Genomic DNA, 13,899 nt, shown 5'->3' with positions numbered 1-13,899 from the left:
TAATAAAGTCTGATGATATACCTAACTACAAATTGCTTTTAGAAAGAATTTTTGCACCTTTTTTTGACATTTCAACGTTGAAACAAAAAAAATAATAAATATTTAGTGAATTATTCATGTACAATAATAAATGAGTTTTTTATAATACATGTGGTCCATTTTAAAATTGATGACAAAATAACTGACTGAATGGTCAAAGTTAAACACATACAACCTACAAAAATAGAAAATAATATGGATGATAAAAAAATCATCAAACAGTAACTTAAAATGTCTATAAAAATCTTCTTCCAAATGAAACTGTTAAAAAGTATGTTATTTATTAGATCATTTTACACTCAGTTTACATAAAATGGACATTAAAATTACCCAAACAAGGGGTCAAATAAATGTGTACTTATTCACAGAAAATTGTCACGTAGAATTTGAAAAGTCTGACCTCATTTATAATGTCCACAAATATGCAGTTAAAAGTAATTAATAAAATAATGAGCATACTTTTATTACTAGTAATAAATTCTTTGTACTTATTTATTATTTTGGAAACAGGCAAGTCACTGTTTAGTTCTCAAATAAAAATGGACAATATAAAGTGTAAAATAAATTTATTACTCATATTTCAATACTAAACAAAGACCAAAGGAAATTACAGTTTTCCCCTTTTTAAAAGATTTATAGATGATTAACCTTACTGGAATCAAAGGTTCCATTTTTTGGTGGAAATATTATTTTATCTCTCCGTCAGCAGCCAATAATTTTCACCCACTTATTCATTGAATTAATCAGAGGACTCATAGTGAAGTACTAAAATTCTTTGAACATTTTTGTTTTTGTTTTAGGAGGGAGTAATAGTCTTTCTTCCTTTTTGTGGTTGTGTAATTTATTGATCAGTACATTTGGCCCTTAGTCAAAATGTATATTGCACATAGTGCACTACAGTAAACTAGATCTCATTTTGGGTGTTTAATCCATGTATATGAATGATTATGATGCGGGGTAAATACCAATGAAACCTCAACCCAACAACACAACACAAAAAAATAAAATGCCTCCTGTCTTCAAACACTATAAAATTAAAACTATAGATAAATAAAAAGAGTTATACATTTATGGTAAAAATAATTTTTCAAAAGATGGGTGATTTATTACAAGATACAATTGTAAAAATGCTCTACTTATACACTTTAATCCAATTTGACATGGTGACGATAATTATATGTCTTAGTACTCATACACTTTTAAGATTTGATTCATGTCATCATGACAACTATTGTATGCTATTTATTTTTCAGATTTCGAACGTGTCATGGTAACCAATATTGTACATATTTGACAAAAAAACACATTATAACAACCAGAAAGAGTAATAAACATGTCCTTATTCTTTAACAATTTGCATTTGTTTTAAGATTTTCAGTACAAAACAGTTTCTTTGTTTCATAGATAATTAATTAAAAATGTCTAGTCGATAAATGTATCACTTGAGAGTTATAAACAAAAGTATTCACCTTTCAAGTCTTTGATCCAATAGGTGGAGTAAGAATCTGTTAAGAAAGGCTTTATACCTAACACTTTAAACTAATTTTATTGTCACTTTTAAGCTATTATCTTGCCATAAAACACTGCTATTATTGCACAACTATATGTCAAAAAAGGTCATTTGGGTTGTCTGTTTGAAAGATAGTACAAAGCATCAAAAACAAAGAAATCTGAGTGATTAAAAGAAGCACAAGGACTGTATAAATCATGGGGCTTATGATGATAGATTGCTGCATGATGTACACAGTAAAGTCATATTAGTCAACCATCATTACAAAGGACATCTATTTTAAAGGAAGTACAATTGAATGTTTGCTCATTTTTGTATTTCAATAGTTCACTGAGTAACTGATTGTTAGTCATATCATTAGCATAGTAGAAACAAAGACTGATTTCATTCATAGTTTCATCAAAATTTGCTGCAGTTCATTTTAGAATGGTGACAAATATTTTAAAATGAAGATGTTTACTTGTAGAACAACTAAACTCAGAAGATATTGATATTAGAGATTTCCATTACTACCACAACATACCCTAGATCTCATATGACTGGGATATATCAAAACCATAAAATTGGCTTATTTGAGAAGTTTTTGTTGAAACACAATAATAAACAGGATTACTATTTTATAAATACCTCTCATTGATGACAATAATTATGTGTTAAGTGGTAGTTTCATACAAAAAATCTTTAATTTTTAAATTTTACTTCTATCATTTTTTTTAAAATGTCTATAAACCTTAAAAAAAAGGCTTAAGAAATCAAGATTAGTTTAGAAAAAAGGATGCTAAGTAGTTAAGCATGACAAAAATGCCCATACATCATTTTTATTGCTGGTATAAGTGTAGGAGTAACAAGATTACATAACTATATGTATTATTTAACACCTGTATGCATCATCATTAGTACACCATCACAAATTATGGAGGCAAATTTCACTGGATAATTTAATTTTATAATCAAACTTGATTCTATTTCTACATCAGACAGTTTAATGTTCTCTTAAGCTAAAGTATGTCTTGTTCATTCAAATTTATTTTCAAGTACTACTAGGTTAAAATGCTTTGAAAATTTTAAAAACTGAGTAAGTCATAATAGTTAAATGAGAATACCTGAACACCCAAGGTTTTACATCCATTTCTGCATGGATAACAAGTGTCTTATTGGTATTGCAGAAGGAGTTATTCAGAGATTGAATCCTTTATGTTAAAGAAATGTGGTTTTGAAATTTTGTTGTGTTTGATTTCAAGGCTATTTAATATAAGACTACTTTCATATTAAAAATCTCCAAAACAACTGTGTAGATCTGCAAATATAAAGTTAAGACTCTATAATAGTACTATTGATACATGATACTGCTGATCTGTTTATACTACTTTTTTGTTAGTAATAGAACCAAGACACCCTTACATAAACAGAGCATGATTACTTACATATGAATAAAAAGGGGGAGTGTGGTATATACTTACTGGTCCCCATGGTCCTGTCTTCCAAACTGGACAGGGATTCAGGTTACAGGGTTCACTTGTAGATGGCATACGTCTATGGTTACAGAATCCATCTTCAATCTTCTTCTCCCTCTGGTAACAATGTACATCTCTATGTCTTGTTCCAGACCCACAAGTTGATGAACACTACAACAACAACCAAACAATATCAAAAGATGGGAACCACATGGTAAATACATAGCTAATGTGATCTAATGTGTACTATTGTTTATCTTCAGAACCAAATAACAAATCAAGATTTAAAAAAGCTGAAGATGAAGACCATTACATTTTGCCATCTCCATTTCTTTTCTGGTTAAATTGGGTTTAAGTGTTGCTGCCTCATTTACGTATACCTTCCACCTCTTTAAATATAAACCTCATCCTTGCTTTGAATACAAAGCCATGTTCTATTTCCAGTAAATCACGGTGTGCATGTGCTTGCCATCCCGATGGAATTTCTGCCTTTCCAATCATGGGCACTGTTTCTTATTGGTCCACTTCAAACAAAATATTTCTGAATCTTCCTTTTAAAATCAAAATAATTCTTTCATGATCTGCTTTTTTTGTATGACCCGAAAAATTCTTAATATATGTTAAAGAAGCTATTCTTGTGGACAAAATGTATTTTGTTTCATCCAATATATCATGTTTATATAGAGTACTTACCCCTGACCAGGAAAACGTTCTCCACACTGCACATGGTTCATCATTACAAATCTTTGTAAGAATTTTTTCTGATGCTTGACAATCTTTATCTGGTAGTTTACGTCGACTGACATTAGTACACCATGCTGTACGTGTCTGAATACCTCCATCACATGTTTGAGTACACTATAAGATAGAGAAAAATCGATTAGAAATTGGAGTTTTTAAAAAATATGAGACACAATGTTCCCACTAATTTGTACTACATTAAACTTGAAAACATAAGAAATTAATATATATATCAATTTCCCCTTTTTTTTGGTGGGGAGGTATATTATTATAGCGTAAGATCATATTGTCTGTAATATGGACTGCCATACTTATTATGCTGTAGAATTATCTAATAATTACAATTATAATATCAGTACTGATTCACAATAATTTATTTCCTGGTAAAATGGTGTTTGAGGATTGCTGCTGCGTTTATTAGACTTCCTCACTCTTTAAAAATAAAATAGAATGTCTTAAAAATTAAATAACAAATTTATCAGCACACATTTATCTGTTACAGATGAACACTGTAAAATAATGGTACCTTTGACCATGGTGAGTATTCCCAATGTGTAGGATCACATCGCCCCATACAGGTAACCATGTCTCCTGGGCGTGGACTGAGATGGTCACAATGTGTAAGATCTACATGTGTTTGTGTGTAGTATGTAGATTTTACACAATACACATTCTGTTTTGCCACACCTTCACCACATCTTACTGAACATTCCTCTTTTTCTGTATTCCATCTGTTTAAGATACAAGTTACAAGTTAAAACTAGAACACAATTTCATATCTCTACTTAGTATCTATATTTGGAAAAACTTATGACAAAAAAATATTTTTGAATAAGATGGTAAACAATACCATAAGGATGTACTTAGGTGATCTAAGGTAAAATTAAATAAATCAAGCATTCAAATTTGATACTTTAAGCTGAAAGAGTACTAGTTAAGGATCAAAATAAGCTAAAAATATTGATAGGTCATGGAGCTCCTTTTCGAGATATTTGATTCATAAAATATGGCGGGAAAAGGCTGACTCGGACTTTTACCTTTAAATATATTTGCATTAGTATTTTTTGGGTCTCAAATCAAATGAAAGAAAATCAAGAATCTGCTTTAATTTTGTCAAATGACCTTTTATGAGCTATTAAGTCTTATGTTAAAAGATAAATATGTGTTATGGGGCAAAATATTTTACCTTGAATCATATGGAAAAACACCAATTAGTCCGAACATTTGACACTTATTCCAAAACTTCATCTAAGTACATCCTTAGCTCCAAATTAGAGTTTCAAAGAAATCAATGAAATGCTATAGGAACAGTTAAGGTGTGAAAATGCATAGAGAGAGAAATAGGTGGAGTTTCTTAAAAACTCATGTAATGGTATGTGAGCAGTTGAGGGATGAATTTGCAGAAAGAAAGAAAAAAAACTTGTTATTCATGAATTTGAAAATATTCTTTGGCACTATTTTATCTTATATTTTAACATTTACCTTAATGAGCAATCATAGTTACATCTTCTCTGTTGATTTGGTGGTTTGGGTATCCTTAATCTAGTACATTTACTGTCAGACACAACCATTCTGTTGTCATCATCACTTATACAAACGGCTGAACGTGTTCGTTTTCCTGCAGAAAATAACAATTTGAAGCAATTATATAAACCAGTTTTAATATGAAGTTGATGCTTGCTCATTGTAGAAGTATTGTGAATTATAGATGTAGTTTTCAGTTTTCTTCAAGGTTGGATTGCTGTCATTTACCATTGTATCTATTTTTATACTGCAAACCTCCTTCTGAATCAGCAAAATTGTCTTGACTATCAGTATCATACAAGGTATACTGTTAATACATGTACATGATCTTGAAAGCATTTCTACCAAATTTGTATGCCTGGTCCAAATAAAGTTCATAATGGGAGAAACAATTCATGGTAATTTGCATTTATTCACATATGAAGCTGTTTATGATATTTCATTAATTTATATTGATGACAGTACATTTGGTACACGTACAATGATCTTTTCAAACATTGAACTTGTACAAGATGTCTTGTAATGTCTTACAATGCCTTCAACACTTACATAAAGGTACAAGATGACCTTTACAATTGAAAATTAATGATTAGGTGCTGTGGATTACCAGGTTCAAAATTGTTATCACTAGCTCACCTTTAACTTTCTATATAAATTACTATTAGATCAACATTTAAAATCAATTCTGATATTGAAAAAAATAATCAATTGATTAATTTGGACCAAGTTTTATATCAATCTTTTCACCAATAGGACACTGAACCTCACTGAAAATGTAAAATACAAATTCATTACTATGTGTAAATGTCACACTGGAAAACAAATGCCAAAAAGTAAAATAAAAAGTTTTTTTTTTGAAACTGCAATATAATTAAGGGAAGATCCAGGGTATAAGTAAAGGGGGTGTAATTGTCCAAAATGAACCACTGAGCAAAGTGAAGTAAATTAGTTCTGACAATTTTCAGAAGAAAAAAAATGATATTTTTATCAAAGTTTAAAGTATAATTACCATTACAGAGATGACTACATTCACTCCACATTTCTTGGTATCTGTATACGTATTTGGTATCAACAGAAAATGCATATGAGTAGTCTACATTGGGTGGATTCACTTTTCCTACTGACAGAACCTGCAAGACATACAACAGGTTAATAGCACAGCACAAAATATTTTACGAAATAATTTTGTTGAGAACAGGGCCCATTAGCTAATTTCTTTGAAAAAATCAAGTCTTATATCTGAATTTTTTCAAGCTTCTAACTTTTTTTTCATCTAACCATAAATTTACTGTCAGTAGAGACCTAAGTAAAACCTACATGGTTGGATGGAGAGTTGTCTCATTGGCACTCATACCGCATCTTCCTATATCTATGTAATGCTGTTTAGTCCATCTGTAACATTTTATATTTGTTTTTTTTTTTTTTTATTGTTTAGTCATTAAAAAAAGGATTTGCTTTACAATTGGTCATGTTGTGGCCTTTTATAGCTGACTATACAGTTTGTTTTCTCCTCATTGTTGAAGGCTGAATTGTGATCTTTCCCCTTCATTTGGATAGCTGTCTCATTGGCATTCATACCATTAACTTGCTACATTGTACAATATGTTTGAACTTTTTAATTCATATATCTTCCAAGTTTATCTAAAGATGCTGCAACAGTCATCAATTATCTAGTGCAATTAAAATATTTGTAATGTGACTAGTCCTTTACCAGTAATGTAATAGTGTCTTTGATTGGTCCAGAAGCATTGATCATTTCTATCACAGTATCAGAACCACTGTACTCTATAATGGTCCCTGCTGCCTTTATTTTGGTCACTGCACTATCTATCACCTTCTTTCCATTCAGTATAAAAGCCCCGGTTGAATTTTGCAAAGCTGAAAATGTCAAATAAAAACTTATGTCTTCTTACAATCATACATGTTTTCTTGCAATTCATTAATTTAGACATGTATATAAAAATGAGCTTAAGAAGCATCCTTATTGTTTGTAAGATAATACACGTGAGGATAAAAGTCATATTTTGGTATTCTAACAGGATTCCTTCGACCTTTTTGATTATAATTTTATTGTTTTTTGTACCAATCATGCACTAATATTGGACCATATAATACTACTTATGTGTTTTTGTGTTTTTGTTAAATATAGTGTGTTCATACAAACATATAAAGGATATGATTTGGTGTTTCTGAGAGTTTAGTAAACAAAGTAGATTTGAAAGGAATACCTCTTTTATTGTTCTTCATCTTTACACTTATTGAGAGATCCTATATAATTATTGAATAATTTAAAAAAAACTGTTTGAATTGAACATCATGGTTTTCAAGAAATGCTGTTTATAAAAAAATTATAACATATCTTATGTTTAAAACGTGTACTTTAAATATGTAAATGGAAAGAATATATAGGTCAAATCTTCTAAATCTGCACCCAGGGGCTTACCTGATTTCATTTTAAAAAGTACAATATTTTAATTGATTTCATTTACATATCTTAAACAAGATTTTTTTCTACATAACTAAAACTTCTAATTCGATGTGCAATTAGCTATCATTTTAGTATTAATATTGAACTATAATTTGGTCATTTTATTTCTATAAAAAGTAACAATGTCCCAAAGGCTATAAATAAAATTACCTAAATAGGTTTCATCCTCTTTAAGATTCATATAACCTTTCTGTTTGACTTTAATGTCTCTTGCCCCTACTGGAAACTTGTGAACGATATTATAACCGTAAACCACATTATTAAACGTATTAGAGATTTTCTTTGTATGACAAGTAGAATTGTCCCCTCCACAGATTCCACATCTGTCCACTTTCATGTCAGACCCGAGTCGATTGTCACAGCCAGCTTTCTACAGACAGAAAAACAAACAAATCAATGCTGTAACATGCTGCTTCATTATACAGCATGGTTTATATCAAGAACTTAATGACATAAATGGACAAACAAGTCGTACAGGATAGCTGCCCTTCACAACACTGTCTGATGTCAAACTTGATATACTTGTTTATAATATGCAATAAGGAGACTTTTTATTAGATGCTTCAATATATACTTGAGATCTTATTGAAATGTGTTATTCAGTCTGACACCATTACTGACAGATTAATATGGGTTTTCACAGCAAAGGAGTGTAATGTCAATAACCAAATTTACAACATTGACAACATTTACAATACAATATTACATATATAAAACTCTCTTTTAAAATAAACAGATAAAAATCCATTCACAAAAGGTCTGCAGGTCAACCACTAACTCAGTTGTTCTAAATAATAGTAATTTCTTCTTTTTTCCAATATTTTATGGTATCAAGAGTTTGTAACAGTTCCAAGGTGTTGTGATAAATGTAATAAGCTAAATGGAATTAAAAAAAAAAACATACGCAAAAGCTAGTTAAGGAAAGTGATTTAATTATATTTAATTATCTAAATACTAACCATACATTTTCCATTGACACATATATCATAAGAGTCAGGTTTACATTTGGTTCCATCAATAACTTTGTCCTTCAGTTGATAATAGGCACTGGTATGTGAGGCTTGGCAGTAAAGTTTACAAGAGTCTTTCAATCTTACTGTATAAAGACATAATACATGCTTTATAAAGCTTCAAAATGACGTATGACTTGGAATGTTAATTTAGAGGCACAATTATTGAATTAGTTATTCTAAATCATATTTTATTCTCTTTAGATTAACATCAACTGTTTTCTATAATTCTTTACTTAAAAAGTTGGTGCAGTAAAGGAATAACTTATAAATTCTCAAATGAAAAATGGCTACCTACTTCCAGAATATTTCGGTATCCAATGAACAGTTGACGGCAAGCCCTGAATTTTGGCAGAGTTATTGAAAGCTGCACACTGCATCTGACGGAAATCCTGAGAACCAGGTGGACATTCCTAGGAAATAATCATTTGTATAATGAATTCATTATTCAAAATAAACATTAAAACATTTAATACATGTTCCCATCTGTTTCAAATGTTTTTTTATTGAAGTATAAAAACTATTCCGTTGATTAATACAAACTTTGCTATCAATCTGGTAATTAAATGACGTAAATGATTTGTTAACTCACAAAGAGCCATCCATATACGGGAGTAATTAAACAGTTAATTCCCGAAATCATTATCATTTATTGCCATAAATTTGATTGTATAAAAATAACATATTTTTTTACTGATAATACCAATTAAATAAATAGTGATGGTTTGTTTGATGTATTCATTCAATTGTTTGAATGACGTTTCAGCACTGGGTTATATCAAAAAATTCATAAAATACAAAATATGATATATAATATATAATAAGGAAAACATATTTATTCTGGAAGAATGGCAATGGCTTATTTTTTAACTGTAAAATTGTATTTATGAGAAAAAAAATTATGAAGCCATACATATTTTATATATTTATATATATATATATTATTTCTGGCATAATCTACCTTAAGATTGCAGGATCTGTATCTTGTTCTACGACCTATACAATACTTTCCTCCATTGGATGGTCTGTAAAAAAAAGCATATAATGTCAAGTACTTTTTTGGACTATTGACTAAATCTGCTGAAACAGCAAAATTAAAGAACAAGTAAGTTTCATAAGAAACGTTTTGAAAGCACTCTTACAATATGGGTTTTAAATCACAACCATAGGAGAATTTGGCTCTATCTTAAACAAAAAAGTGTGCTTAAGCTGAAAACCACTTTTCAACAATTATTAATCAATATGAATTATTGACTTCACTAGTTTCTTCAGAATACACTTAAATCTAAATTTGTAAATTTCACTGTAAATAGAACAGCGGCCAGATTGTATGATTATTAAACACAGTGGGAAGATTGTTCCATTTAAAGGTTGGCAAGTAAAAACTTTACTGTTATAAATTTTAGTATTTATAGTTTCCTGCAATATATCATCATTTTAAAATGCTTAAAAATTGGGTTAAATATGAAAAGCAGATAACAAGATAGCTGTTTGTTATGACATCAAAGACGTTCTTCTGACAGAGGATTATTTCATCATATTAATAACTTATCAACCTTTCATGACAACAAATTTCTGAAATGTAGTTTTTGAATAATTTTAATCTCTTAAGACTTTATTAAAATCTTAACCTTTTCATCAAAACACATCTTTAAATAATGTATACACATAATTCAAATACAACTCCTAGAATAGGTTACAATTTTTAACCTAGAAGAAAAACGATTTTCCTAATCCTAACTTTTTGTATGAACAACTACCAACAAAATATCAACCCGAATGTTTAATATTCTAAAAATATATATTATTATAAACCAACAAATTTACATATGACATAGTTTGCATTATTTTCTATTATTTGAGAAAAATGGAAACTGGAACTTTGAAAAATTTGCTGAAATGATGTTTATTAGAAGCTACTGATAGAAGTTGAAAGAATCTATTGGGGATTCGAAAACTGAAATCACAGAGCTGATATCATACTATTGAAAATAAAGGATTTTATGATTGATGTGCGTTATGTAGACTTATACCATATTACATACAACTGTGGGTTTTTTTTTTTTCCTAAGATATATTTTGAGCAGTAACATGGAATATACCTTGGACTGCTACATTTCCTGATAGAGGTTCTTATGCCTCCTCCACACAACCTTGAACAATCACCATACTCCTCCCATTTTCCCCAACCCCCGTCTATAGGTTTATAGCTCTTCTTGTATCTACATTCACCATGCCAGCACCACTGTAAAATAAATATTCTTTTCAGTTAGAATCATCTAAAGACCCTAGCAAGTATGTATGTCAGGGTAAGTACATTACATACCAACAAAATTTATGTTAGAGAAACCCCTTTTTAGGAAAGATGGGACACACAGTAATTCATCTAAAGGACAAAATACTGTTCTTATAGTTTTGTAGGACAAAATAGATTTTAGAAATTGAAGCACACAATTGTTTACAGTAACCTAATTCATGAAGCACTTGCTCTAGTGTAAATTTGGACACATTAACTTATTTTTTTCTTCACTACATATTTTCATTTCAATTGTTCAGAAAACCTATTAGAGTTCATGAAAACATGACTAAAATATGCAAATTCCTTGACTCAAAATTTGACTTCTACCAAATGGTAGATTTTTATGCTAAATTTGACATAATGTTACTTTGTTCAAAGAGCTACATCTAACAATAAAGCTGTAATTACCCAATAAATATCTTTGCAAACATTAAAATAATATGAATTTAATATTATAATTATCATTATTAAATATTCCATGGTTTTCAAGATGACTGCACACAAAGTGGATATTTTAACTGAATTATGACATAACAATCTAAGAAAAAACTATTATGTCTTTAGATCACCATATCATTATCTGGTGGATAAATTTGATTCTAATGAAAAACTATATGATGTAAATTCATCATACGAACAATAACTGTAACTCTTCAAAATATTATGTAACCTGGAACCAATAAAATAACCGTTAAATATCTACTTTATCCACATTATAATGTCAGTGTGAGTAGTAATACAAATAATTTAATCAAACGAAACATAATATCATTTTAACCTCTTAAAAACCTTGGAATGATATGGAGCAAGTGCATTTCTTTAAAGAGTTGTAATATTATACTGATGCATTTTCATTCTTCAAAATTTCTCCATTCTTTCAAAAGTTTGTTTGGCTAAATGTTTACCAATAAAAATAAAATTGCCCCCAAATGACAAGCAGACAACATCATTATCATTGTGTTGTACTTTTACCAGGTGGTGATGTCTGGGAGGAACTATATAGTAGTCTTTTTTATTGGTAATATAATGACAAATTACAACATATATTTTCAAGTTTTTGGACATTAAACCAAGATTAAAAATAATAACACAATATTTATTGACTTTTACTGCACAGAACTACAAGAAATAAATCTTTGAATAGAAATATAATGATACGTTTTAGCAAAATTATGAAAATCTTGAAAGTATCAGCAAGACAACCTCCTAAATCAGTTTATATAATAAACATTCAGAACATGCACTAGAGAACAGCTGACATCTAGTAAAATAATATAAAATCAGACATTCTGTGTTAATTATGAAAATTTTCCCTGTATCAATTTGACAGTCTCTTAAAATATAGGCTGGGTTCCACAATAAAACATGTGCAAGATAAAATATCTGCATGTAAAAAGTCATAACGATTTGAAAACCTATAAATCAAAATTGCAAATTGGAAAATTTTCCAAATTATACCATTTATCCTAGAAACCCAGTTACGTAACTACTTAATAAACAGTGACAAGCATTATAAAGTATTTGTGCCAGAGGAGCAGAAGATGTTTTTACAATGATCCTATTCTTCAAGTATACATGTCTGACAAAAACTTTCTCAAATCATGCTATTTTTAATCAAAGAAGAGATCATTACATTCTAATTATATAATCTGCCAAATCATTCAAAATTTTCAACAGTGTCTGATTTTCTGAAGATGCCAGTCAGAAGAAAAGTGTTACATTCAAATGTAATATTTCTAAAAAAAAAATGAAAGATTAAAAAATAAGTGTATCAATGATTGATACTGGCTGAATTATAAGTAAAGGTAACTGAAATTTAACATTTCTTAGGACAGTAAAGTAAACTAAGCAATATATACTGAGATGTGAAACAAAGAGTCTTCACATTGTTCAAAATATGAGGGAAGCCATGATAAGTTTTTAATAACAGGGTTATTCTGCTATCCTTGTACATGGGTTGTGGTTGATGAAATAGTAGACGTGGAAAAAGATTGTATGCAGATGAGAAGTTTGATTTATTTGTTGATTAACATACCCTGTTAGATCCACAATCAGTTCCGTCTGCCCACGGCATATGTAAAGTCCTACATTTCTTGTATGTGTCCTTTAAATCTGTACACCATAGCTTTCCACAATCATCTGCCTATAAAAGAGATCATCTCTTCTACTATAATGCTTTTAAAGGAAATTATATCCTGGATTAATATGACAAGACATTGAATGCACATGCATTAACAGCAAAATACAACTGTACATCTTTCAGCAATTTCTTTTCAAGGCAACCTGTTTTATTACCTTTCTTGTGTGTTATACATTATAGAACAAAGAATCTCAAGCTATTTTGAAGCTATATATGTTTTTATTATAACCTTTTGCCTTCAAATGTGGACCCTTATGGTAAACCTTGTATATATATTTAAAGCAACACAACAAACTTTTAAAACTTTACTGTTAAGTTATTTAACCTAATGTAAAGCCTTATGACATTACACTTGTCTTACCATGAATGGACAGATAGCATAATCTTTTCCAAAAGACAGTTGACATTGCCTGTTGACATTGTAATATTTAGATACTTGTTCTCCATGGTGTACTGGTTGGATATATTTTGTTTCTGTTGGCTTGTCTAACAAACACTCCGTGAAACCTGCACTGCATCAAAGAATGAACACAAAGGATAGTCATTATTACTTAAAACAGGGTTAAAATATAATAAAGAGACAATCAAAAAAGGTTAATAAACCATGGTTAAAATATAATATAGAGAGACTATATAAAGAGGCTGAAAGCTGCAATACCTTTCCCTACACTGTCTTTTTCTCAGAAATTAAACA

At 29.6% G+C, this 13,899-nt stretch overlaps 1 protein-coding gene across 2 annotated transcripts in view; it reads right to left on the bottom strand.

The window, feature by feature from the left end:
* Positions 1-13,899, bottom strand: part of LOC143051289 (A disintegrin and metalloproteinase with thrombospondin motifs 9-like) — a 115,967-nt gene that overhangs the window by 34,491 nt on the left and 67,577 nt on the right. For both annotated transcript variants that reach the window (XM_076224243.1, XM_076224249.1), the window contains 13 exons: positions 13,567-13,717; positions 13,101-13,208; positions 10,869-11,011; positions 9,728-9,791; positions 9,065-9,179; positions 8,716-8,852; positions 7,907-8,126; positions 6,980-7,146; positions 6,278-6,398; positions 5,227-5,362; positions 4,271-4,475; positions 3,697-3,861; positions 3,010-3,174 (listed from right to left, as the gene is read on the bottom strand). In XM_076224243.1, the coding sequence (XP_076080358.1) occupies positions 3,010-3,174; positions 3,697-3,861; positions 4,271-4,475; positions 5,227-5,362; positions 6,278-6,398; positions 6,980-7,146; positions 7,907-8,126; positions 8,716-8,852; positions 9,065-9,179; positions 9,728-9,791; positions 10,869-11,011; positions 13,101-13,208; positions 13,567-13,717 (1,897 nt within the window). The remainder of the gene's footprint in view (positions 1-3,009; positions 3,175-3,696; positions 3,862-4,270; positions 4,476-5,226; positions 5,363-6,277; positions 6,399-6,979; positions 7,147-7,906; positions 8,127-8,715; positions 8,853-9,064; positions 9,180-9,727; positions 9,792-10,868; positions 11,012-13,100; positions 13,209-13,566; positions 13,718-13,899) is intronic.

This window comes from Mytilus galloprovincialis, chromosome 1 (genome assembly GCF_965363235.1).
Source record: "Mytilus galloprovincialis chromosome 1, xbMytGall1.hap1.1, whole genome shotgun sequence".
NCBI classification, from domain to species: domain Eukaryota; kingdom Metazoa; phylum Mollusca; class Bivalvia; order Mytilida; family Mytilidae; genus Mytilus; species Mytilus galloprovincialis.
Note: the sequence above shows the minus strand (reverse complement) of the source record. Positions and strands in the feature narration are given on the sequence as shown.